This window comes from Callithrix jacchus, chromosome 4, assembly GCF_049354715.1.
Source record: "Callithrix jacchus isolate 240 chromosome 4, calJac240_pri, whole genome shotgun sequence".
Classification (NCBI taxonomy): Eukaryota; Metazoa; Chordata; class Mammalia; order Primates; family Cebidae; genus Callithrix; species Callithrix jacchus.
The window spans coordinates 150,266,450-150,290,491 of record NC_133505.1 but is presented as its reverse complement, the minus strand read 5'-3'; the positions used below and the strand labels follow the sequence as shown (position 1 = coordinate 150,290,491).

At 39.2% G+C, this 24,042-nt stretch overlaps 2 protein-coding genes and 1 pseudogene across 7 annotated transcripts in view; 1 reads left to right on the top strand and 2 right to left on the bottom strand.

Moving 5' to 3' along the window:
- The first annotated feature begins 519 nt into the window (after positions 1-519).
- The window catches only part of FUCA2 (alpha-L-fucosidase 2), a 29,862-nt gene continuing 6,339 nt past the window's right edge, over positions 520-24,042 (top strand). For 2 of the 5 annotated variants that reach the window (XM_035296890.3, XM_054254481.2), the window contains exons 1-6: positions 520-776; positions 5,042-5,229; positions 8,247-8,586; positions 9,927-10,137; positions 10,373-10,563; positions 14,704-14,812. In XM_035296890.3, the coding sequence (XP_035152781.2) occupies positions 562-776; positions 5,042-5,229; positions 8,247-8,586; positions 9,927-10,137; positions 10,373-10,563; positions 14,704-14,812 (1,254 nt within the window). In that variant the 5' untranslated portion in view covers positions 520-561. Of the gene's footprint in view, positions 777-5,041; positions 5,230-8,246; positions 8,587-9,926; positions 10,138-10,372; positions 10,564-14,703; positions 14,813-16,366; positions 18,235-20,614; positions 22,089-24,042 lie in introns of those variants that run through there. The other 3 variants (XM_008995178.5, XM_008995177.5, XM_002747097.6) reach the window with 3 other exon arrangements.
- LOC108591314 (non-selective voltage-gated ion channel VDAC1 pseudogene) lies at positions 20,903-21,838 on the bottom strand (annotated as a pseudogene).
- Positions 22,254-24,042, bottom strand: part of PEX3 (peroxisomal biogenesis factor 3) — a 34,529-nt gene continuing 32,740 nt past the window's right edge. For both annotated transcript variants that reach the window (XM_002747096.6, XM_035296891.3), the window contains one exon: positions 22,254-23,116. In XM_002747096.6, the coding sequence (XP_002747142.1) occupies positions 23,033-23,116 (84 nt within the window). In that variant the 3' untranslated portion in view covers positions 22,254-23,032. The remainder of the gene's footprint in view (positions 23,117-24,042) is intronic.

Here is a 24,042-nt window from a genome sequence, read left to right as displayed (position 1 = left end):
TTTCCTCTGACATAAATTCGAGGTTGACAGCCATGGTTCTAACATACAGACCTTGGGAGCTGATACAGAGGCTGAGAACCATCTAGGTTACTTTCCATGTTCCATCTTGGCGAGACCTGGCTGAGGTTACTGCCCTGACCTTCTCGTCCACGACTCGGACGTGTGGAGCAGCACTCAGGCGGGCTGGTGGCGTGGTCCTCTTGGGCAGATATTTGGGCAGGGTCGTGCCTGCTTGAGGGCAGAGGCGCTGGTCACAGGGCCCTGACGCAGACTCATATTTTCCCCCTCAAAGCGGACAGAGCCTTAGCAAAGCCATGGCAGCTGGCTTTGGGGTAATGGGGGCCTCCTTAGTCACGCTGAGCGATGCAGCCCTCCTGGGGTTATTGCGAGTGCCCGGGAGAGTGGCGACTCCCGCCCCGGAGGGGGAAGGGTGGCCTGTTTCCAAGTCCGGCTTGGTCAGGTGACAGCGGCGCGGCATACTCAGCAGCAATAAAACGGAAGGACAGCCCCTGTGAGGCCGCGCCAGCCTGCAAAGAAGACAGCCGGCCCGCGCGGGGGGACATGCGGCCCAGGGAGCTCCCCGGCCTCGCTCTCCCGCTGCTGCTGCTGCCGCCGCTGCTGCCGCCTTGCCCTGCCCGCAGCGCTGCGCGCTTCGACCCCACCTGGGAGTCCCTGGACGCCCGCCAGCTGCCCGCGTGGTTCGACCAGGCCAAGTTCGGCATCTTCATCCACTGGGGCGTGTTTTCCGTGCCCAGCTTCGGTAGCGAGTGGTTCTGGTGAGTGCGCTCCTCTGCGTCTTCTCTGCCGCGCTCTTGTTCCCACCCGCAGGCTCCAGCCACCACCCAGCGGGCCTGGTGCTGCCTGCACCCTCTTCGGTTTCACCTCCCACTTCCGGGTTTCGAATGTGGGGTTTCTTGCCGAAGTGTGTCGTGCTGAATGAACAGGGAATTTTTCTTCCTGTAACTGCAAGAGTTTTCAGACACACCTGACTCCTCAGCTTCTTCACAGTTGCCCATATGAAGCTGTAGTTATGACACTACAACATCGAGCTACTAGAGACACTCATCAGTTTGTCCAGGGCCATCACATGAGCGCGGACTCAGACACAATGGCTCGTGGCTGCTCTGCCAGTTTGCAGTCATTCTGGAGTGAACTTATGGTTAAAACATAGTCATGAGTATGTGAAACGACTGTTCATTTGAACACCATTGGCTATTTAAGGTTAATATGTTACCCATGTGTGGCTCCAGGAACTTTTAAAAGAGGTTCTGGAATGGTACTCTTAACGCCACCCAGTTATACTGCCATATGAAAGGTGCTGCACAAAAATCCGTGCTTTAGATTTTACTTTGAGATCTATGTGAGAATGTGCATATAATTTCTTAAACTATTGCACATGTCTTTTCTGGATAAATGCTACAAGTATGAAGTTCTTTAAAATAGAAATATTTTGTGTGCATATACAGATACATGCACATAATATATTCTTTTATTTTATATATTTATTTAGAGACGGAATCTGACTCTGTCGCCCAGGTTGGAGTGCAGTGGGCTGGTCTTGGCTCACTGCAACCTTTGCCTGCTGGGCTCCAGCGATTCTCATGCCTCAACCTATGGAGTAGCTAGGACTACAGGCATGCGCCACCATGCAGGCTAATCTTTTGTATTTTTTAGTAGAGATGAGGATTTGCCATGTTGGCCAGGCTGGTCTCGAACTCCTGACCTCAGATGATCAGTGGTGGCTCACGCCTGTAATCACAGCACTTTGGGACACATAATATATTCTTAAGTAAAATAAAGGAATCATTAAACAATAAGTATTTATTTGACTATATACTACATAAATAGTATACATCCAAATTAACATACTATATTTAATAGACAATACAGAGTATGAGCTATATGTTATATTAACATTACACAGTATACACTATACCATGCTTACGGTAGGGGTAGAAAAATTACACCACCATTCTGTTAGGGTCTCTGCTGGGTCCGAGAATTAAATAGACATTGTGTGATTAAATTATATGGGGAGGCTTAAAAAATAAGAGTTATTTGAACAAGGTCTGCACAGGATTCTACTTCTTATCTTTGAAGCTTAGGATGTTGCCTTTTCTTCTAGTATAGAGCATCTTTCACACTGGAATTTCATCTTCTGCTCCTAAGAAACAGCACAAGGGTCAAAGTGCTTTTCATGCTTCTGCTATTTTTCAAGTTTCTTTACATTTAATAATATGCCACAGTATCATATTTTAGCCCTTTCATTACAAAGAGATTGACCACCTGCAACCAGTAACCTTTCTTATTAGTAGGCCAGTTGATGTAAAAAAATAAAACTGGGTAAGCTATGGAGAATTATTCATGTACTTTAAATAATTCAACTTGTAAAACAGAGACTCTTTCTTCTTATACCAAAACATAGCTACTTCAAAAAGATGTTACAAATATTTATTTGCATGTTTTGGGCGGTAAGGAATCTTGAGTTTATTTTGGAAATGTTTTAGGTTAGTGTGGTACATAATTAACACATTTTCTTCCCCCTAAATTGTATCTTATATTGTCATTTTCTTCAATCGTGAAGATTAGGTAAAGATATATTGGTACCAGAAGAGGATTTGACATTTGTTAAAACTAGTACTATGCCAAAATAAAACAGCTACTTTTGAGTCGTTTTATTCTTTGCTATGAATAACTTCATTTTCTACAAATAAACCTATGGTTGTTTGTTTTGACCTAGAATAAAGGTCAATAAAGATACTTCTCATACTAAATAAAATGAGAACACATTCCTGAAGATCTGGAAATGCATTAACCCTGTGGAAGATTTTTTGATTATCTATGATTTCCCTTTGTATCCTCTGCTCCTTACTCTCAATTTGACTTTCAGGCAATCAACTGTACAGATGAGTATATCTGACTGTCCTAAATGGCTATTTTTTTTTTTTTTTTGAGACGGAGTTTTGCTCTTGTTACCCAGGCTGGAGTGCAATGGCGCGATCTCGGCTCACCGCAACCTCCGCCTCCTGGGTTCACGCAATTCTCCTGCCTCAGCCTCCCAAGTAGCTGGGATTAGAGGCATGCGCCACCATACTCAGCTAATTTTTTGTATTTTTAGTAGAGATGGGGTTTCACCATGTTGACCAGGATGGTCTCAATCTGTTGACCTCGTGATCCACCCGCCTCGGCCTCCCAAAGCCTAAATGCCTATTAAAAACCAAATATAAATGATGGACTTTCTACCATAAATGCCTCTTTTCATCTCTCAGCATGAAATTTGAGTCTAGACTGTAGGGGAGAATGCAGGTTCAAATTAGATGATACTAGGAGAAATTCTCTCCTTTCTTCAACTTTCTGAATGTCCAGGTTCTCTTTTTCAGTTCAATTTAAAAGGTAATGCCTACAGTCCCAGCTACTTAGGAGGGTAAGGTGGGAGAGTCACTTGAGCCCAGGAGTTCAAGACTGTGGTGAGGTATGATCATGCCACTGCATTCCAACCTGGGTGATAGAGCAAGACCCTGTCTCAACCAATCAATTAATCAATAATAAATAAATAATAAAATGCTTCAAGGATCCGTTAGGATACTTTCACTTTAAGGTATCAAAAACCCAAGTAAAAGTTATAATGATAGGGGGTTATTATCTGACATAACAAGAAATTTAGAGGTAGTTGGTTCATTGACGAAATAAGACATAGGCTTTTTCTGTCGTCCTTAGTCTGGGAACTTGTCCCTTCATAGTCACATGATGGCAGCCAGGCATCATAGCTTCACACGACCTTGCACAAATGCAGGAGGACCAGTGTCTCTTTTCATTAGGAGGGAAACCATTTCCAGAATTCTGAAAGTCTGCTTTCCCTCAAGTTCCCTTGGCCACGATGGACCTTACATCCCTGTTTTAGCTATAGTGGTAGCTGGGAAATTAGGTTAATATGACCTTTGGGAAGGCAAACAACATGCCTGCCACATAGTATACCCTTCAGATATGTCTTCTTAGCAGAAAAGAGTCTCCTGATCATCTTTTGAAATGTGGTGCTGATTATGGATTTGCTTATCCTATAGAAATACTCTTATGAAAGGAATGGTGATAGAAAAATTAGGAGGTGGGTCAGAAATGGGGATTGCATCTATTTCATGAGGATAGTTATTGCTGTGTTTAAAATGTTTAGATGTGCTTTTCCTCATGAAGTATTGCTTATGCAGTTTAGGATCAATATGCCAATGCTTAGAATGAATGCATATAGTATCCTATGCATGAAGTAATCCCTGAAGGTTGAGTCCATTAATTAAAATAACAGCATCATCTTAATTTTGTAGTTGCTTCCCTTTCTGTGCTGTGCCTCCAAAGTGTTCTCTACTAGTGAATATAATAAATGCTTGTTATGTTTTAGGCATGTAGTCTTCCTTTCAGACGCCCTAGTCACTTAACGTTACAAAGGACAATGTGAAATAACACATACTACATGTTGTGATTTAAAAGTGAAGAATTAAAAGAGAAAGGGGCTGGGCATGGTGACTCATGCCGGTAATCCCAAGACTTCCGGAGGCTGAGGCAGGAGGATTGCTTGAGCCCAGGAGTTCAAGACCAGCCTGGGCAACACACGGAACCCACATTTCCACAAAGAAAAAAAAACAGGTGTGGTGGCACATGCCTGTAGTCCCAGCTATTCAGGAGGCTGAGGTGAGAGGATCCCTTGAGCCCAGGAGGTCGAGGTTGCAGTGAGCCATGACTGCACTACTGCATGCCAACCTGAGTGACAGAGTGAGACCCTGTCCTAAAAAGAGAGAGAGAGAATGGGTAGCTGAGTTGCCGAGAATGTTCTAGTTTATGAGCTAAGTGGATTTCACAGGGGCATAGATAGAGAGGGGGGTTTAGTTTGCATAAGCTTTCTTTAAACCAAGTCAAACCAACAGGGAAGTGAGAAAGAGAATCTGGACCCTACTGTATCTGAGCAGGGGGTTAAACGGTAAAGGGAGCTGAGCAGTTCTTTTAAATGTGTGTGTATGTGCTGTTTATACGCCCTTTCCTTTCCTCCCCTTAGGTGGTATTGGCAAAAGGAAAAGATACTGAAGTATGTGGAATTCATGAAAGATAATTACCCTCCTAGTTTCAAATATGAAGATTTTGGACCACTATTTACAGCAAAATTTTTTAATGCCAACCAGTGGGCAGATATTTTTCAGGCCTCTGGTGCCAAATACATTGTCTTAACTTCAAAACATCATGAAGGTAAGTCAATCCAGCGTATGCAAATTGCTGACAATTGTTAAGAAACGAAAAGTTGTTATTTTGGAAGAAAAAACTAAAGCAAGGTCTAATTTTCTCTTAGGAGCAACCATAAGTGGTGACTGACACTTTCTTATAACTTAGGGATTGCACATTCAACCAAATTGAGAGATATTATGAATACAGAAAGAACCCCTCCACATAACAGAGGAAAGATGGTCACATTTTGTTGCATGTATATTGAACAATATTTCCAAGATTTCCTTAAAGCTGTTTGTTGAAGGGAGTGTGAGTTGTAAGTCAAAATTCATCATTGGCATTGCACTCTTTCCTTCCCTTTCTCTGTAATGCATCCTGTGAATGCATCATGGAGGTTATGCTGCTATAGTCTTGCATCATTACGATGCACCTGGCTGCCCTTTTAGCCAACTCTTAGCCAAATGGTGCAAATAGTGGATGAATTGATAGTGATGAAAGTGACCAAGATCACTCAGATGGGAAAGGACTGTGGAACTGTAATGGTTCCCAGAAAAATCAGAGGTGGTGGAAGAATACCTAAAAACCCCACAGTAGTCCTATTTTAATAGAATATATTCCACCCATTGCCATTCCAATATTCGCAAGGCCAAGGAAGCATTAACAAATTGTTTTTGTTCCAACTGCTTGTTAATTTATCAGTTTCTTTTGCATGATCATTTTTGCTTTGGTATAAAAAAAATTTGCACTGGATGTGGTCACTCATGCCTGCAATCCCAAAACTTTGGGAGGTCAAGGAAGGAGGATCATTTGAGCCCAGGGGTTTGAGATTAGCCTGGGCAACATAGTGAGACTTTATCTCTACACACACACACACACACACACACACACACACACACACACACAAACCCTAAAGAATTAGCATGGTGACATGTCTCCGGAGTCCCAGCTACTTGGGAGGCATAGGCGGGAGGACTGCTTGAGTCTGGGTGATTGAAGCTGCAATGAGTGGAGATAGGGCCACTACACTCCAGTTTAGGCAGCAGAGGGAGATATTGTCTTAAAAAAAAAAAAAAGAAAAGAAAAGAAAAGAAAGAAATTTTGCTTTATTATTTTCTCCAGGGATGGGATGGGAATAGGAGAGGAGAACTGAAGCAAAAATTCTGGAATTATCAGAGGATATTTTTCCCTTTGGCCACATTCTGGTAGCTTCATGCTTTTCTCCTTTAGATGTTTCTCCTGCTGAGATGGATATCTGTAAAGTGTATTTGCTTGAGAACATGCTGATTTCCTGATGTCTAAGAACTTTCCCAAGCTGTATGGCACAATGTATTACATAGTGAGTTTATTTAATAAAAATTCATAATCAAACTGTGAGGACAGATGATGTAGCCCACATTTATACATTTCCTAGGACCCATGCTGTCAGATGTTTTCATTGCTTATGGAAAATGCATGCTAAGCTCAGGAAGGATAATCACTGTGTGAGCTTCTGGTGGTGATATTAAAATGAAGACCCATGTGGTTTTAGTACTGTCTGACATTAGGGCCTGTCAATTTGAAAAATTTTGAATATGACTTTAGATATTGACACTGCTCTGAAGCTTACCACAGACATGATAGGAAGAAGAGTGAGCTGTTTTAAAAAGCTTATTTAAATGAATCTAAGGCCAGGTGCAGTGGCTCCCTTCTATAATTCCAACACTTTGGGAGCCCAAGGAAGGAGAACTGCTTGAGGCCAGGAGTTTGAGACTAACCTAGGCAGCAAAGTGAGAACGTGTCTGAAAAAATACACAAAATTAGCTGGGTATGGTGGAGCACACCTGCAGTCCTAGCTACTTGGGAGGCTGAGGTGGGAGGAACACTTGGGCCCAGGAGGTTGAGGATGCAGTGAGCCAAGGTTGTACCACTGAACTCCAGCCCAGGTGAAAGAGCCGGAACCTGTCTCAAAAAAAAAAAAAAAAAAAATCAAAAGTGTGAGTCAATCTTAAACTTGTTCTAATTTACCAAGAGTAAAATGTTTCACCAAATGTATGATAAATGTCTGTTCTGAAAGATTCTTTTAGATCTTAGTGGAATAGTAACAACGTACTTAAGTCTCTAGGCATTAATGAAATTTTTGAGGCTTTCATATTTATTATATTTTAAGCATTTCAGTTTATCTCTTCTAACATTTTATGTAGAACAACCAGCAATCTAAATGCAAATTCCTGTTAAAAATGAATCACTTCTAAGTGTTGCATAAAGGTATACATTATTTTTCATATCTATATAGTTGGTAGACTATTCACTTTTGGGTAATTTTATTAAAGAGGAACCTCCAAGCTTATGACTTTATAGTAGAATGAGTTACACATGGTGAGTGTATTTTAAAGTATAGAACCATTGGGAAATAGTGGTTTTTTTGCCCCTCTGCTTAAGTGAATAATCAAGCTAAAAGAGATTTGCTCTGCAGGGATCACCAGTGTTCTAAGAATCACACTGTAATAAAATGAACAATCCTAAAACTAAGCAGTAGAATTCAAGCTTTGGTTTAGAAGACACTAAGAATCTTGCAGGAGTGCATCTCAGGATCTTCGTAATACACAGTAGTAGTCATCATTCAGCGTGGTACACGTATATGTTCCCATCTTAGTTGTGAGCTGCTATTGTTGATTGTTTATTTTGTGCTATAGCTGGTGCTAGCAGTTGGTTAAAGGCAGAGCAGGGAGCACTTCAGACATGATGCTATCCCTCAAGGACTTTAAAATCTAAGAGGGAAAATACTGGAGATCAATCAGACCATATGACCATCTAACTTTTGTGGTACAATGATGTACCCTGAATGTTGCTTTTGAAAACCTTGATCTCACCTTGTTTAAATTCTCAATTCTCATATAAAAGCACCATATATGCCATGAAAAAGTTGCCATAAAACAGTCATTTGTAGGAGCAGGTATTTATGTATCACATGTACTATGTGACTTGTTTTGGCATTTGTGTGGGTTGAAATTTACTAAAATAAAGTTGACATGCTTACAAGGGCTTTCACTATAATTTTCTAGGCTTTACCTTGTGGGGTTCAGAGTATTCGTGGAACTGGAATGCCATAGATGAGGGTCCCAAGAGGGACATTGTCAAGGAACTTGAGGTAGCCATTAGGAACAGAACTGACCTGCGTTTCGGACTGTACTATTCCCTTTTTGAATGGTTTCATCCGCTCTTCCTTGAGGATGAATCCAGTTCATTCCATAAGCGGCAATTTCCCGTTTCTAAGACATTGCCAGAGCTCTATGAGTTAGTGAACGCCTATCAGCCCGAGATTCTGTGGTCGGATGGTGACGGAGGAGCACCGGATCAATACTGGAACAGCACAGGCTTCCTGGCCTGGCTATATAATGAAAGGTATGTATGCTATGAGATCGCTGCCATTACTCTCCACATTCCTAATATATTTCCAATACTTTAATACCTTCACTTCTTAAAATATTTCCTTTTAAGTCATTGGTGGTATGGGGGAAGTAAATCATTGTAAATAATACGTATTAGCTAGGTTACTATTTACTCAACATAATCAAGAGTAAACAAATCAGGAGTAAAATCGAACTCAATGGTCTGACTTTGAGATCAGACTAAAAATCACAGGACCAAGAACTGCGAAGGTGTTAATGTTGTGGATCCCCCCGTTTTCTCTCCTACTCTGGTCCTTGATGGCCTCTATTCTGAGACGACTCTGTTTATTCATCCCTATTTCTGATAATGTGCTTCTGAATCCCTTTGACCGCTTCTTTTTATCCTCTTACCTTTTGGTCAGCTTTGCTGCCCAGTCAGCGTCACCCTTGTCTGTCTTCTCTTTCTCTTCATCAGCAGCGTTTTCAGTTTCTCCAGCTTTTTCCAATTGCTTGCTGGTATGTTCAAGGCTGCCCTATTAGAACAGGGAGTTCTGATTAAACTCCTCCATTAGCTTAAACTATATGGACCAAATTTGCATGTACACTAGAAAGCACTGGGTACTGTGCTATGAAGTCAGGAAGCCTTCTGCTTGCACTTCCTGGGCCCACACAGGGTACAGATACAAATATTCTGAAGAACCCTTGATATCAAAACTGCAATGTGTCCAGATACTCCTTCCAAGGGAAAAGACTGGGAGCCATCACTTCAATTTGTGACTCAAAACTGTCCTCTCTCTGTGGCGTGGATTTCCCTCTAACTATACCACCTGCTATGATAAATAATGTGGGGATGTTTCACGTAACATCAACAAATTTTCTGAGGTTTTTCAACATTAGGCACAATTGTAAGAGAAAGAGAAAGTCTAGACTACATGTATGAGATCATTGAATCATTGGAAAGAAAAGTGTCTTGGGTATAAATTCAGTTTTGGCTACCATTTATGATATGGAAGGGAGGTTAAAATAATCATAATAATCTTATGAGTGCTGTATGTGCTGGGTACTAGGCTAAATGTTTTACATAACTTATTTTTGTTCTAATCATAGATGAGGAAATTCATTATTCAGAGGAGCCAGGTAACTTGCTCTAGGTCTGGGAGCTAGAAAGTGACAAAGCCAGAACTCCAATTAACCCAGTTCTGTTTGACTTCAAAACCATGGGCTTTTCATTGTACTATGCCATGGTCCCTTGTTAGAAATGTATTTCAATTAGATATCTTTTCGGTGGCATTTTTTTTTTTTGTATAAAAAGCTTATACCTTTTGTTTTAAAAAATTGTATGTTTTATTTCAGCCCAGTTCGGGACACAGTAGTCACCAATGATCGTTGGGGAGCTGGTAGCATCTGTAAGCATGGTGGCTTCTATACCTGCAGTGATCGTTATAACCCAGGACATCTTTTGCCACATAAATGGGAAAACTGCATGACAATAGACAAGCTGTCCTGGGGCTACAGGAGGGATGCTGGAATCTCTGACTATCTTACAATTGAAGAATTGGTGAAGGTACAGTAAAATGTCTGGTGGCCATTAACATAACAGTCTTAATAGTGTGGTCATGTAGGAATTATTTCTTATAATTTATATAGCTCAATGGCCTATCAATGTAGGACGCTGTTCTATCCTGCATTTGTTCTTCTAGGCAGTGACTAAATATACATGTATAAATATATAAATGCAACATATTAACACATTAAAGACGTAATTATTTTATTTATCTAAAACATTCTTAATTTTTTAGCAACTTGTAGAAACGGTTTCATGTGGAGGAAATCTTTTGATGAATATTGGGCCCACACTAGATGGCACCATTTCTGTAGTTTTTGAGGAGCGACTGAGGCAAATGGGGTCCTGGCTAAGAGTCAATGGAGAAGCTATTTATGAAACCCATACTTGGCGATCCCAGAATGACACTGTCACCCCAGATGTGTGGTAAGTCATTCTTGTTACCAAGTCTCTTTTATAAAGGGAGAGATTTAAATTTTATCAGACATACAAAGAAGAGTAGGTTAAAAATAAAAATTGGATGAATTCCTATGTATATAAAGCACTTTCCAAACTTTGCTTACTCTAATATAAAGATAAGGGGAAGAATTTGCATGTTTTGAACATTTATTGTTTACCAAATTAAGCTTACATCATCTCTATGTATCTCCTACTGGTGGACAAATTTTGGCTGAAAGTAGTCAGCTCTTAGAAAAATTGTAAGCCATTTAGGCCAATAAAAACTGCTGAATGCTTAGTCTAAAGCAAAGACTACTATTTATTTAGTTCTGTAAATTCTGACTTTTGCAGATGTTGCATCCCATGAAATTAGCAAACAAGAGGTACCCAATGGCAGAGAAAATGTTAGGTTAAAAATGAGTCAAAATAGGGAGGTTTCTGGGACAATGCTTCTCTCTGAGATTGGAAAGTTTCTGTGTGTCAATGATTATCTGATTCAGACACAAATATGACATATATAAAATAAGAGTAGTATTGGCGAAGTTGTAAAAATTCACCTTTGGTTGGCCCCTGATTACTGCCTGATTAAATAGAAATGAAAAGATTAGACTAAATGTTCTTCAGTCTATTTGACTTATGACTTAAAACATTATCAACCCATTGAATAAAATGAAAGTAGGGCAATCTGGACAGAGCAAATAATTGTGGAATTTAAAAATGTTGATCTGGGAGAAGCCACAGTGAGAACTCAGTATCAATCTGCCATGTGATAGAGAATAGTGCAAATCTGGTTTTGGAACTTGCTTCTGTGCTTACATTTGAATACAAGGGTATCTGGTCTGGGACTTCACAGTCATTAACCATCATTCTATTGTGTTTCTTTCAATAAATAAACATAAAAACTAAATATTTAATGTGGATTATAAAGCTGCGAGTCTGGCTCCCATCAACTTCCCCAATTCCTACTCTCCCTCCTCACCATAGGAGCCTTCTTCCCCATCAGGTTCATCGTGCCCACCTTCTTGCAGTCACCTACAGACTCCCAGGTGAACCCTTAAAATCCTTTGAGAGTGTAGCCCTGACTACCCATCCTGTCCCCAGAACTACTCTTCACATAATTCTTAGTGATTTTAATTTCTATTCACAGTTCTAATTATCTGTCCCTCCTGTCTTCTAGGGATCTTGTCCACTTGACCTTTGTTACCTGCTCCTTTGCATGTCCAATACACAGGGTCATGTTGGTAACAGAAAGTCGAACTTCCTACTCAACATTTCCACTTGGATGTATAGCATCTTAAACCTGTATGTCCACTACTGAAGTCCTGAGTTTTAAAATTTTGCTGTAGACTAGCTCCACCCCCGGTCTTCCCCACCTCAGTAAATGGCAGCTCTATCCTTTAGGTGGTTGTCAGGTCAAAAACCTTGGTGTCCTTAATTTCCCTTTCTTCTATAATCACACTTTAGACTTTGCATTACCAATAACTGTACCCCTTCCATGGCTCTAGTTTGAAGCATTCTGCCATCTACCTATCACTTCTGCTTTGGCTCACTCCACACAACACTGTGGCCTCCAAAGGGATCTATAATCCAGTGATCATACTATCTTTTCATCCTATCATCTTTTCTCTGTCCCTCTTTTTCCTTATCCAGGTCAGATTCTGTGGCCTGTCACTGTAACCAATCTATTGCATACACCCAATTCCTGAACCCTCTCTCCCTTCTGCCATACTCACTTGACAGAACATCAACTTTAAATTCAGATATACTTATTCCATGAGAGCAAACTGTAACTATAGAAACACACACACACACACACCCTAGACAGACACACATGTAAAATTACCTCACTTTTGGCTTTAAGGTCAACCCTTGTGTCCTGATCCCATTGCAAATCATCCACCCAAGGATTGTTAAAACAATTCTCCTTTTTTACTCAATTTCACTTGCATTTCTAACTACCTTCCTATTTCTCTTCTTTCCTTTGTGGTAAAACATCTTGAAAGAATTGTTTTCGTGCTATCTCCAGTTCATTGCTACAGTTTTCCTGTTTGTCTTTGGAACCCACTGTGGTTGAGCTTCCATCCTCACACTCCACAGAATTACTCTTCTCAAGGCCACAGTAACCTCTGCCTTGCCAAATCCAGTGATGAGTCCCCAGTGCTCTTTTTCTCAACACACTGGCAGCACCTACCTCAGTTGATAACTATCTCTCCTGGTGTTCGTCATACCTGTTGTGTCTTCCTTCTTAGTTCCTTTGCTGATTTCATCTCATTTTCCAACCTCTAAATCTTGAAGTGCCCTGAGGTTTAGACTTTGGACTTCTATTCTTCTCTATTTATCTGAATGTCCCAGGAGATATACCCATTTTCATGGCTTTAAATGCCATATTGATGACCTCAATGCCACATTTCTATTTCCAGTGCAGAACTCTTCTGAACTCCAGCCTCATTAACATCCTACTCAACATTTCCACTTGGATGCATAGTATCTTAGACCTGTATGTCCACAACTGAAGTACTGAGTTTTAAAATTTTGCTGTAAACTAGCTCCACTCATGGTCTTCTCCATCTCAGTTAATGGCAGCTTCATCCTTTAAGTGGCTGTCAGGCCCAAAACCTTAAAGCCCTTAGTTTCCCTTTCTTGTATAGTCACAGCCAACCCATCAGCAGATACCATCCTCTTTATCTTGGAAATGTTCAGAATCTGACTGACCACTTCTCATCCTCTCTGTGGCAATCCTCATCCTTTTAGTTTCCATTGTCTCGCCCCTGCCTGGATTATTTCAGTAGCTTCTTAACAGGTTTCTATTTCTACCCTTTAACCTATTCACCACAAAGCTATCAGAGTAAACTTTTAAATAATAATGCCACTTCCATGCTCACATTTCTCCAGTGGCTTCCAGTCTCAGAGAAAAGGCTGTGTCCCATAGATGCTTACAAGGGCTTATCAAATCTGGCTCCTTATTGCCTTTCGGATCTTATCTGCCATCACCCTCTCCTATTTCCTCTCCTTCAGCCACTCTGCCTTCCTTGCTGTTGTATCAACAGGCTAAGCACACTCTTGCACTGGGGCTCCTGTACTTGCCGTTCTGGCTGGAAGGCTTTCTCCAGACTCTCCCGTGTACCTCCCATGGTGCTCCCATGGCTCTCTTCCATGCCACCTTTAAGAGGTCTTCCCTGAGTATTCCACTTGAAATAACACTCCCAGTCCTCTCTGTTCCTACCTAGCATGCCCTGTCCTTCGTACCTGGCTTGTTTTCTCCATAGAATTTAATTATCACCTGCATATTTGTTCACTCTAATTTCTCCCACTAGAATGTAAGCCCCATGAGGACAAGGACTTTGTTCAATGTTGCAAATAGCTCTAGCATTTCAAGATTTCAGTAAGTATTTGTTGAGTAGTTGAATAAATACATGAATGAATTCCATTTTCTTTGTCTAAGGCATACTTCCCTTACCTTCTTTTTTGTTCTCATTCATCCTCTAAGTCTCAGATTAAATGTCATGTTCTTAGAGAGGCTTCTTTCTGATGTTCTAATCTAAAGAAATCCTTTTGTTATAATCTCTCAATTTCCTTTTCTTTCATAGTGCTTAACAGAACTCACACTTTCTTATTATTTGTGTGATTTTTTAGTCTCTGCCTTTACTGTCTGCCCACTCTAGTTCCATAAGCACAAGAACTATGTGTGTTTTGTTTTCTACTGTAACTCTTAATACTGAGCACAGGACTAGGCACAGAACTGACACATGCATTTCTTGTCTTATTGAATGAATGAATGAATATAAACGTTTGAACAACATATGAAAAGCCATGAAGCTCTTGCATCCTACCCCCTTAGCTTATCTCCCTCCCCTTTTCAGCTCCACGAGAGCAGTCTGATGATGAAAAGGAATGCTAGCCCAAGAAAATCTTTGTCTTTCAAGAACTTCCTTTTGGTCTTGTGGGAGGAAGATGCTTTTTATACTAGCATGGGGCTATTTTTCCTTCCCTTCTATTAATGGCAACATTGGTAAATAGGTGCTAAATAGAAGTATCTCTGTAAAATAATTCCAGATTGTTCCTGATCCACAAATAATGAGAAACATGGGATGTAACTTGTTACTATGCTTTTTTTTTTCTTTTAACCAGGTACACATCCAAGCCTAAAGAAAAATTGGTCTATGCCCTTTTTCTTAAATGGCCCACATCAGGACAGCTGTTCCTTGGCCAGCCCAAAACTATTCTAGGGGCAACACAGGTAAGAGGGAATTTTACCTTTCTCCTTTAAATTGCTGATTAGAACACCTTGATGCAAACATAACTTTTAACTTTAAGGGGAGCCTTATGTCTGTTCCTCTTATACCTCATAAATGTAGTTTCAAAATGAGCTCCAGCCAAGCATTGTACTCACACTGTAATTCTAGCACTTTGGGAGGCTGAGGCAGGTGGATGTCTTGAGGCCAGGTGTCTGAGACTAGCCTGGGCAATATAGCGAGACCCCTCTCTACAAAATTTTTTTTTTAAGTAAGCTGAGTATGGTGGCATGCACCTGTAGTCCTACCTGCTCAGGAGGTTGAGGCAGGAGGATTGTGTGAGCCCAGTACATCAAGACTATAGTGAGCTATGATTGCACCACTTCACTTCAGTCTGTCTCTGGAAAAAATCAAACAAAGCAATAAAATAAAATCAAATGAATTTCACCAATGAGAGTGTTTGGCCAAAACCTTTGAAACTTTTGGTTTCCCAGAAAACTAAGCTGATGAAACAGCTACAGTATCTCTATGCATAACACTGTAAAATAGACATTATTCTTCACAGTCATTCTATGTTGTTTAAGTTCATTGCACGTATCCAAAATGATTCTTCTCACAAAACTGGAATTTAGATGCTTTCCCTGACACCCTACTCCAGAACATATCTGAATACAAGACATCATGACTCTACTATTTTATGGTTATAAAACATTTTGGAGAAAGTTAGAGATTAATTTAACTGTTGTAACCACCAGATCTGGCATTGAGTTCATGCTGATATATTTTACAGCTTATTTTTTAAAATACATTATCCCTTTGGAGGGTAATTGTCCATATGGTTCTCTTTGCATCACCTTTCTGCGTTTCATTTCTAATGTGTGGTTGATGAGGCAGAAAGGACATGAGTTCAAATCTAATGCTTAATTATAGCTTAGTAGCCCAGATATGATATGTTTATATTTTTATTTTATTTATGTTCTTTTTGGTGCCAATTAACATTATTATTTAAAAGCCCATGTGTTTTATTTTTGAATTGATCCACCTGAGAAGCAAAATTTTTGTTTCAAAATAAGCCTAGACTATGTAGAGAACTTATTTGAATTTGCTTAGTATACTCAGACTAAGGATATAAAATAATTACAGTAATAATTGATCAAATTTGTATATTGTTGATAGTGGAAGTTATTAGAAAATCTGGGGAAGGAACACTGACTAGATAGGACTTACTTGGGCAGGCTGGTTTCAGAGTCATTTTCTGCTCCTGATCCTCTCTTCAGCATTGTCTCCACTCTGACACTCTGTTCAGTCTTTAAAATTCTCCTCCCTCAACCCCTGCACACTCTTATTTACCTCTTGAGAGTAAAACAGAAGCAAGAATATAGAGGCAAGATACACATACTCAATTAGATGAAGAGTGATTGTGAATCACTAAATAAAGGTAAAAATGAATCTCTGGCCTCAGTTATTTTTTTCAGAATTACTAATCACTCCTTCCCAACAGAAAGTGGGTGAGAGAGAGAGAAATTTGGAGACATTTGCATGTATGTTTTTAATTTCAGGTGAAACTACTGGGCCATGGACAGCCACTTAACTGGATTTCTTTGGGGCAAAATGGCATTATGGTAGAACTGCCACAGCTAACCTTTCCTCAGATGCCTTGTAAATGGGGGTGGGCTCTAGCATTAACTAATGTGATCTAAAGTGTAGCAGAGTGGCTGATGCTGCAGTTGTGTCTAAGACTAGGAACTATCAGGTGTCTATAATTGTAGGACATGAAGAAAGCAAATGTATAATTGGATAAGAAAAACAAAGTAATTATTTTGGCAATTCAGCCTTTTCCCTTGTCCCTGCTAAATTAATGTAACCATTTTAACTCTCCAGTGTACTTTGCCATTAAAGTCTCTTCACATTGCTGTTTCCATGTATGACTCAGAGGTGAGAATTTCTTCATGTTAGAGTAGCTCGGAATTGGTCGTACTGTGGGCTGAACTGAAAATTTTATGTTGAAGCCATCACCCCCAACATGACTGTACAGTTATGAGTCATTTAACGATGGGGATATTTTCAGGGAAACACAATGCTAGTCAATTCTTTGTTGTTGTTGTGCCAACATCATAGAGTGTATTTACACAAACCTAGATAGCATAGCCTACTACACACGTAATCTGTATGCTATATAGACTATGGCTTTATGCTACAGACATATACAGCATGTTACTGAATACTGTAGGTAATTGTAACACAATGGTATTTGAGTATCTAACATATGGAAACATAGAGAAGGCACAGTGAAAATACCGTAAACAATGGTGCACCTGTGTAGGGCACTTAGCACGAATGGAGCTTACAGAACTGGAAGTTGCTCTGGGTGAGTCAGTGAGTGACTGGTGAGTGATTGTTATTAAACACTACCATAGACTTTAAAATACTGTTACACTACGTTTATAAAAAATGTTTTTCTTCAACAATTGATGTAATCTTACTGTAACTTTATAAACTTTTAAGGTTTTAAAACCTTTCTGACTCTTTTGTAATAACACTTGGCTTATAACATAATCTCATTGTGCAAATGTACAAAAATATTTTCTTTCTTTATATTCTTATTCTATAAGCTTTTTTCTACTTTAAAAATTTTTAATTTTTACTTTTACAGAAACATACACATTAGCTTAGGCCTAAACAGGGTCAGGATTATCAATGTCACTGCCTTCCACCTCTACATCTTGTCCTGCTTAGAAGCTTTTCAGGGGAAAATACCCATGGAGCTGTCATCTCCTATAACAACTCCTTCTAAAATATCTCCTGATCGACATGACTTACATTGTTTCTCAGTTAACTTTTTTTTTTAAGTAGGAGTACACTCTAAAATAATGACGAAATGTATAGTATAGCAATACATAACCCAGTAACTCAGCTGTTCATTATCAAGTATTGTGTACCTTACATCACTTTATGTGCTAGATTTTTATATGACTGGCAGCACAGTAGGTTTATTTACACCAGCATCACCATAAACAACATGATCAACGTGTTGTGCTGCCTTATGATGGCTATAACGTCACTAGGTGATAGGAGTTTTTAGCTCCATTATAATCGCATGGCACCACCAATTTATATGCAGTCAACTATTGAGTGAAAAGTGGTTATGCGGTATGTGGCTGTATTAGGAAATAGGGCCTTTAAAGAGGTAACTAAGGTTAAGTGAGGTCAGAAGTGGGGGGAATCTAAAGCCAATAGGACTGATGTCCTTATAGGAAGGGGAAGACACACCAGGGAAACAAGTGCACAGAGGAAAGGCCATATAAAGACAGCGAGACGGCACCATCTGCAAGTCAAGAAGTCTGAAGAAATCAAATCTGCTGACCCCTTAATCTTGGATTTTCAGCTTCCAGAACTGTGAGAAAATAAATTTCAGTTGTTTAAGCTACTCAGGGTGTGTTTTCCATTCCCATTGGCTGCAATGTATGTTTGTCAAAGGCTGCCTGAGTTTGTGACTGTAGTGAGTCAAATAGTTTATGTCCCTTGGAATGTCCCCAACAATTTATGTCCACCTGGAACCTCGAAATGTGTTCTCACTTGAAAGTTGTGTCTTTGCAGATGTAATAGGTAAGTATTAGATAAGGTCATATTGGATATAGGTAGGTTCTCAATCCAATGAGAGTATCCTTATAAATGACAGAAAAAGACACAGAGACAGAAGGCCCATGTGATGACTAGGCAGATACTGGAGTTACGCTGCTGTAAGCCAAGGAATTTATGGGGCCACCACAAACTGGAAGAGGCAAGAAGTACTGGAAAGATCTTCCATAGAGTTTTCAGAGGGAGCATGGGCCTGCTGACACCTTGATTTTGGATTTCTAGCCACCAGAAGTGTGAGAGAATAAATTTAAGCCACTTACTGAGTGGTAATGCGTTACAGCAGCTCTAGGAAACTATAACAGTTACCAAACAAATTGATTATGCCAGTTGAACTTTTTATGATGATTCTATAAGCAAGTGATGCAAGTGTGAAGAGTTGTAGTTTTTGTGAAAGCCAAGGTAAATACTTTGGAAAGACTAAAGTTTGATGACTTTAAAAATTAAAAAAAAGAAAATAAGCTATTGGTTAATCGTGGGTGAAACTGTTCTAAAAGATTGGAGGAAAATATAGTAAGAATTTTCAAAAATTCTGCACCTCTGGTTCACACTTATATAATGTAATGCATGTAATTTGTACAAGAAAGATAATTAGAGCCGTGCAGTAGCTCCAGCTTGTAATCCCAGCTACTTAAGAGGCTGAGGTGGGAGGATCTTGAGGCCATGAATTCAAGAAAGACAATAGAAAACATTTGTCAGCAGACCTCTATGGGAAGGCAGCTATGCAATGCTACTATATCACCAACAGCCCAACTGAGTAGACCTACACTAAAAAGTTGAAAAAACCTGGATCCTATAGTAAATAAGTGACAAATAAAGAATAAAGTTAAAATGTCTATATATGTATTTATGACACCCTTTTTAGATTAACTTTTTAGATTAACCAAACAACTAAAGGTTTCTGATGAGGGGGCTCCTGCTATACTATCAGGAGGCAGATTTGTACTCTCTAAGACCAATTGACCTTATTTTTATATTTACTTATTTATTCTTTTGGGACAGAATCTTGCTCTATCATCCAGGCTGAAGTACAGTGGTATGATCTCAGTTCACTGCAACCTCCACCTCCCGGGTTCAAGCAATTCTGCCTCAGCTTCCCAAGTAGCTTTAAATACATGTGCTTTTTACCTTGTCATCTCTTCCACTGCCACAATTATACAGATGCATATGATTCCAGATCATAATTTTCAGCTGATCAAATTTATATCCTTACAAGGCCACACCTGTTTAGTTTCACATTTTCCCTGGATGAAATCCTGGGTTAATTTTGTTGGAAGAGATGTGTGCCCATTACACACACATTCCTTACCTTCCCAAAATGCTACTTTTCATTTACCCTATTAAAAATGAGAATATCTCCATATTTTGTCAACTTTTGAAAATAAGCATTTTCCCTCCTCTTTTTTTTTTTTTTTAGACAGGGTCTCACTCTGTCACTCAGGCTAGAGTGCAGTGGTACAATCATAGCTCACTGCAGCCTTACTGGGCTCAATCGCTTCTCCCACCTCATCCCCACAAGTAGCTGGGACTATAGGCACACACCACTATGCTTGGCTAATTTTTTTGTAGAGACAGGGTTTCACCATGTTGCCCAGGCTGGACCATTACCTATTATTTTTTTTAAGGTTTCAATATTTTGTTCAAGTTTTTTTTTCAATTACAGCATTTGAAGGGGAGGATCTAATTCCATACAAAATGGAAGACTCTAAAATGTACCCATTAAACTGCTAAAAAATAAATTGAGTGCTGAGAATACTACATTAAGTCCAGTTTAGATTCTGAGTGTTGTCACCCTGTGATTACAATCACACAGACTCTTCCAAGCTTATAGCTGGAGCTCCTGGAAGCTATGTTATACTCTGGGGGAAGGACAAAAAAAACCACAACTCAGGAAGGAATTAAGTCCAAAATTATTGGCTTCATCACATCCACCCTCTCCACCCCCAAAATAGCACAAAAAACCAGTGACCACACCCTGTAGATCTTTTGGTGTAAAAGAGATGATGAAGAACTGGGGTGGGAACAGGTCATAATGATCTGTATAGAGTCCCTTTTTGGGAAATTTGTACACACCACCAACCGATGAGCCTCTCATCAACCAGGGTTAGGAAACTGAGGTTCAGTTCTCAGGAACTCATACTTTCATTCATTTACTCAATATGAATTTACAGGGTGCCTGTACATTATCAGCTTCCACTTGCAGCCATTTCTAGATAAAAAAGAAACCTGACATCTCTACAGGGGCCGCCAAGTTCCCCAAGTCTACCACTGAAAGGACCTTTTTGGAACTGGGTTTCTTCTGTGCCTCTGAAACACCTTAAAGCTGAATCATCTTTAACCTGGAGGTCCAACATGACATTCAGCAGTACTTGCATCCCAGACATACAACATTAAAACATACATTAAATTCTGAAGGTAACTATGCTGCAAAATAATTTAAACAATTCAACAGCATTCGTTTATGCTTGAAATTCCAGTCCTAGACAAACCTTGTGACCATCAGCACTTGACGTTCTTGCCACCCAGGAGAAACTGACAGTGTCAGCTGATACCTGGCTTTAGGGTTTGAGTGTATCCTAAACCTATCGGGCTGGAGTTGTTATTTTAGTGGAGAAATGGGCTTCAAGGCCGATCTGATACTTGGCTGCTATTCCAAAGTGAGTGTTACTGTTTCCTACTGTCCCAGCGAGACTGACAGCAGTCTCCAACTTCTTGCTCAGCTTCTGGTAAATGGAGCCGCCAAACTCTGTCCCTCCATTCACATTAGTGTGAGGTTGGAATTCATCAGTTTTGTAGCCAACCACAAAGTTACTCTGGGTCACTCAGAACTTTGTGGTCTCAAAATTCACCTGATAGCTGGCCAGCCAACTCTCATAACCCAGCACTTAGAGCGCTTCAGGCTGAAGGCCTAGCCATGTTCAAATCCACGTCGTAGCCCAGGTTAAAATATGCTCCCACTTGCAGCCTGTCTTGATTTTAGCATTTTTTTCCCCAAGTGTTAGGGGAGAAGGATGAACGGAAGGTCAGCTTCAGTCCAAGTGCAAGCTGATCTTCCATAGTAATCTTGGTGTGTAGGGTATTGTCAGTGTTCCATTTCTTCCTAAATGTCAGGCCATATTTGGTACATCTGTACTTGCTTTCCAGACTGCCTGTCACTTTGGTGGTCTCAGTGTTGGCTGAGCCTGAGCTTGTAAATTCCAATCCATTTTCAGATTTTGTTTCAAATCAGGTTATATTAAGCCAAATCCATACACCTTGGTAAAGACATGCTTGGCAGATTTGCCAAGATTAGCATATATGGGTGGCACAGCAATCTTCTTCTCAGAGACAATGCCAGTGGGTTCAGAGGTGTCTATGGTGAGGGCTGTGGCCCCACTACCTATTTTTAAAAACATTCTAGACACACACTCCCTAGCATTCAGCTCCAGGTCTAACCAGGCCTTAGAAGAGACCTCATACTTTATTTTCTACCTTCTACTGTTCAGCTGCATGTTACACTGGAGGAACATAAAACAATGTCACTGAAAATATATGTCAACATACTAATAATATATAATGATTTATTTACTTTTGCCTTAATTACCCTTCTAAATGAAGAATTACAGATGTATTACTAGAAACAATAAATTATTTCTTTTTCAAAAAGTAATGCTGTTTGCTTTTTCCTAAATGAACAAGTTAACAACAACAAAAAAGCACCAAGTACATGACCAATTAAAATGACTGAAACTAGAACACTCTCTCTTCCAAAATAACAACAAAAATGTTATGGGATAAACAGCTGAAAAATATTAACTCAACAAAACCATATTTTACTAAAATAGTTTATTGCAATAAGATATTCACTGTATTCAAAATCAATACAAAGTAAGTTATTAAAATTATGTACATACAAATGAATAAAACTATGTAATTAGGTGAGTAAACAGCATCAACACAATTTTAGCCTCTAAATCAATATATAACTTTCTAAGGCTTATCAATAAAACCTTAAGAATTACAGTGAAGAAATATCAAAGGAAAAATAGCTCGTCATAGTTGTTGAAATTCACTGATTTCCATAAGAAGCAAAAAGTCCCCCATCAAAGTATATTTGAGACAAATAATTTATTATTTTGAAGGGTAGCTGTAGAAAAGTCTGATTCACTTCTGTTTACAGCAGTCTAGGGAATTATGATTAAATAGCATATTTTTCCAAACTTCACACATCCTAGACCTATGTCCCCAACAGATTTTTCTTCAGTATTAATATGGTGAAGTACATGGCATTTCATATTTTATATATATAAAAATATCTACATTGGTGTTTAGTCAGTTTGGAACTAATGTCCATGTGTAACAAATTGTTAACAATTCTGATATTTGCACATGTGTACATATATATGTCCACAAAAACTGGTCTGTTGATGAATCTAAAAAAATATATTAAGATGCCAAATAAATTGATTTCATTATGAAATGAAGACTTTTATTAAGAATATATTTTTATCAGGCATTTTATAACAAATTGTTACTCTAGGTATAGGTGATTTACCCAGTGTTTTTTAAAAAGTAAATGAATCCCACTGTAGTTTTTCTTGAAGGAAAAATCATTTCTCCAGTTGTAGAGGGGTACTAAAAGCTTCGTACACATTAGCAGCAAAGTCTTTCACTTGCTCCATTGTCAACAGATCCTAGCAAAGATGACAATATAACATTATAGTTTGCAAAAGGTATAGATAATTGGAATTAATTTCTGCAATCAAGAAATGAATTCAGCTCTAAGTTTTGTGGTAAAGACCGAGAAGCAAACCATTTAAGAAAATGAGTAGTTTTTCTTGTAATAAATTCTAAAAGATAGCTATTATTTAGGTTCTTATATGAGGGATGGTGGTATTATAAGCGTTCAAGTGTGACTTTGGGGAAAAAAAAAACCCAAATACTCTTCAAATGAGTTTTTGTGTATGTTAAGTGCTAGATAAGTGTCTGTTGAATAAATATAAGCATAAAGGTACTTTTGCTGGAAGCTGACATAACATGGTTAAGGGCATATTATTTTCTGGAAGATCTAACATATGATATGTCCATATGTAGCATGTATACACGCATACATGAACCACACATATACACTATAGTGTAAGGGTTCTTAACACCCCAAGGGATTTGTGAATGTAAAGATAAGGGAAAAAAAATCACATCTTCATTTTAATTAACTTCTAACCAAAATTTCATTTCTCTTTCAATTATGAATGTAGGCAATAGCAGATTGTATGACTGTCTTCAATAGAAATCATAGACATTTTCATATTATGTGACAGTTATGGAAGTTATCAGAACTCTCATTATATCTTGATTGAACGTATGAATAAAGAGGCAATGTTGCTACATCATAAATTATAAAATCTTGAAAACTATATATAATTGGTTTCCTTTATAATATTATCTATTTTATTGTATGCACTTATAAATTTTGTTCTGAGAAGGGGTCCACAGGCTTCACCACACTGTGAAAGGTCCATGAGAGCAAAGGTTGAGAGTCTCTGAGTGTCAGAGAAATATGAAGTAAACCTGGCCCTTATGATCTCTGTTTCTTAAGTATTGGAAAATCCAAGTGAGGCTT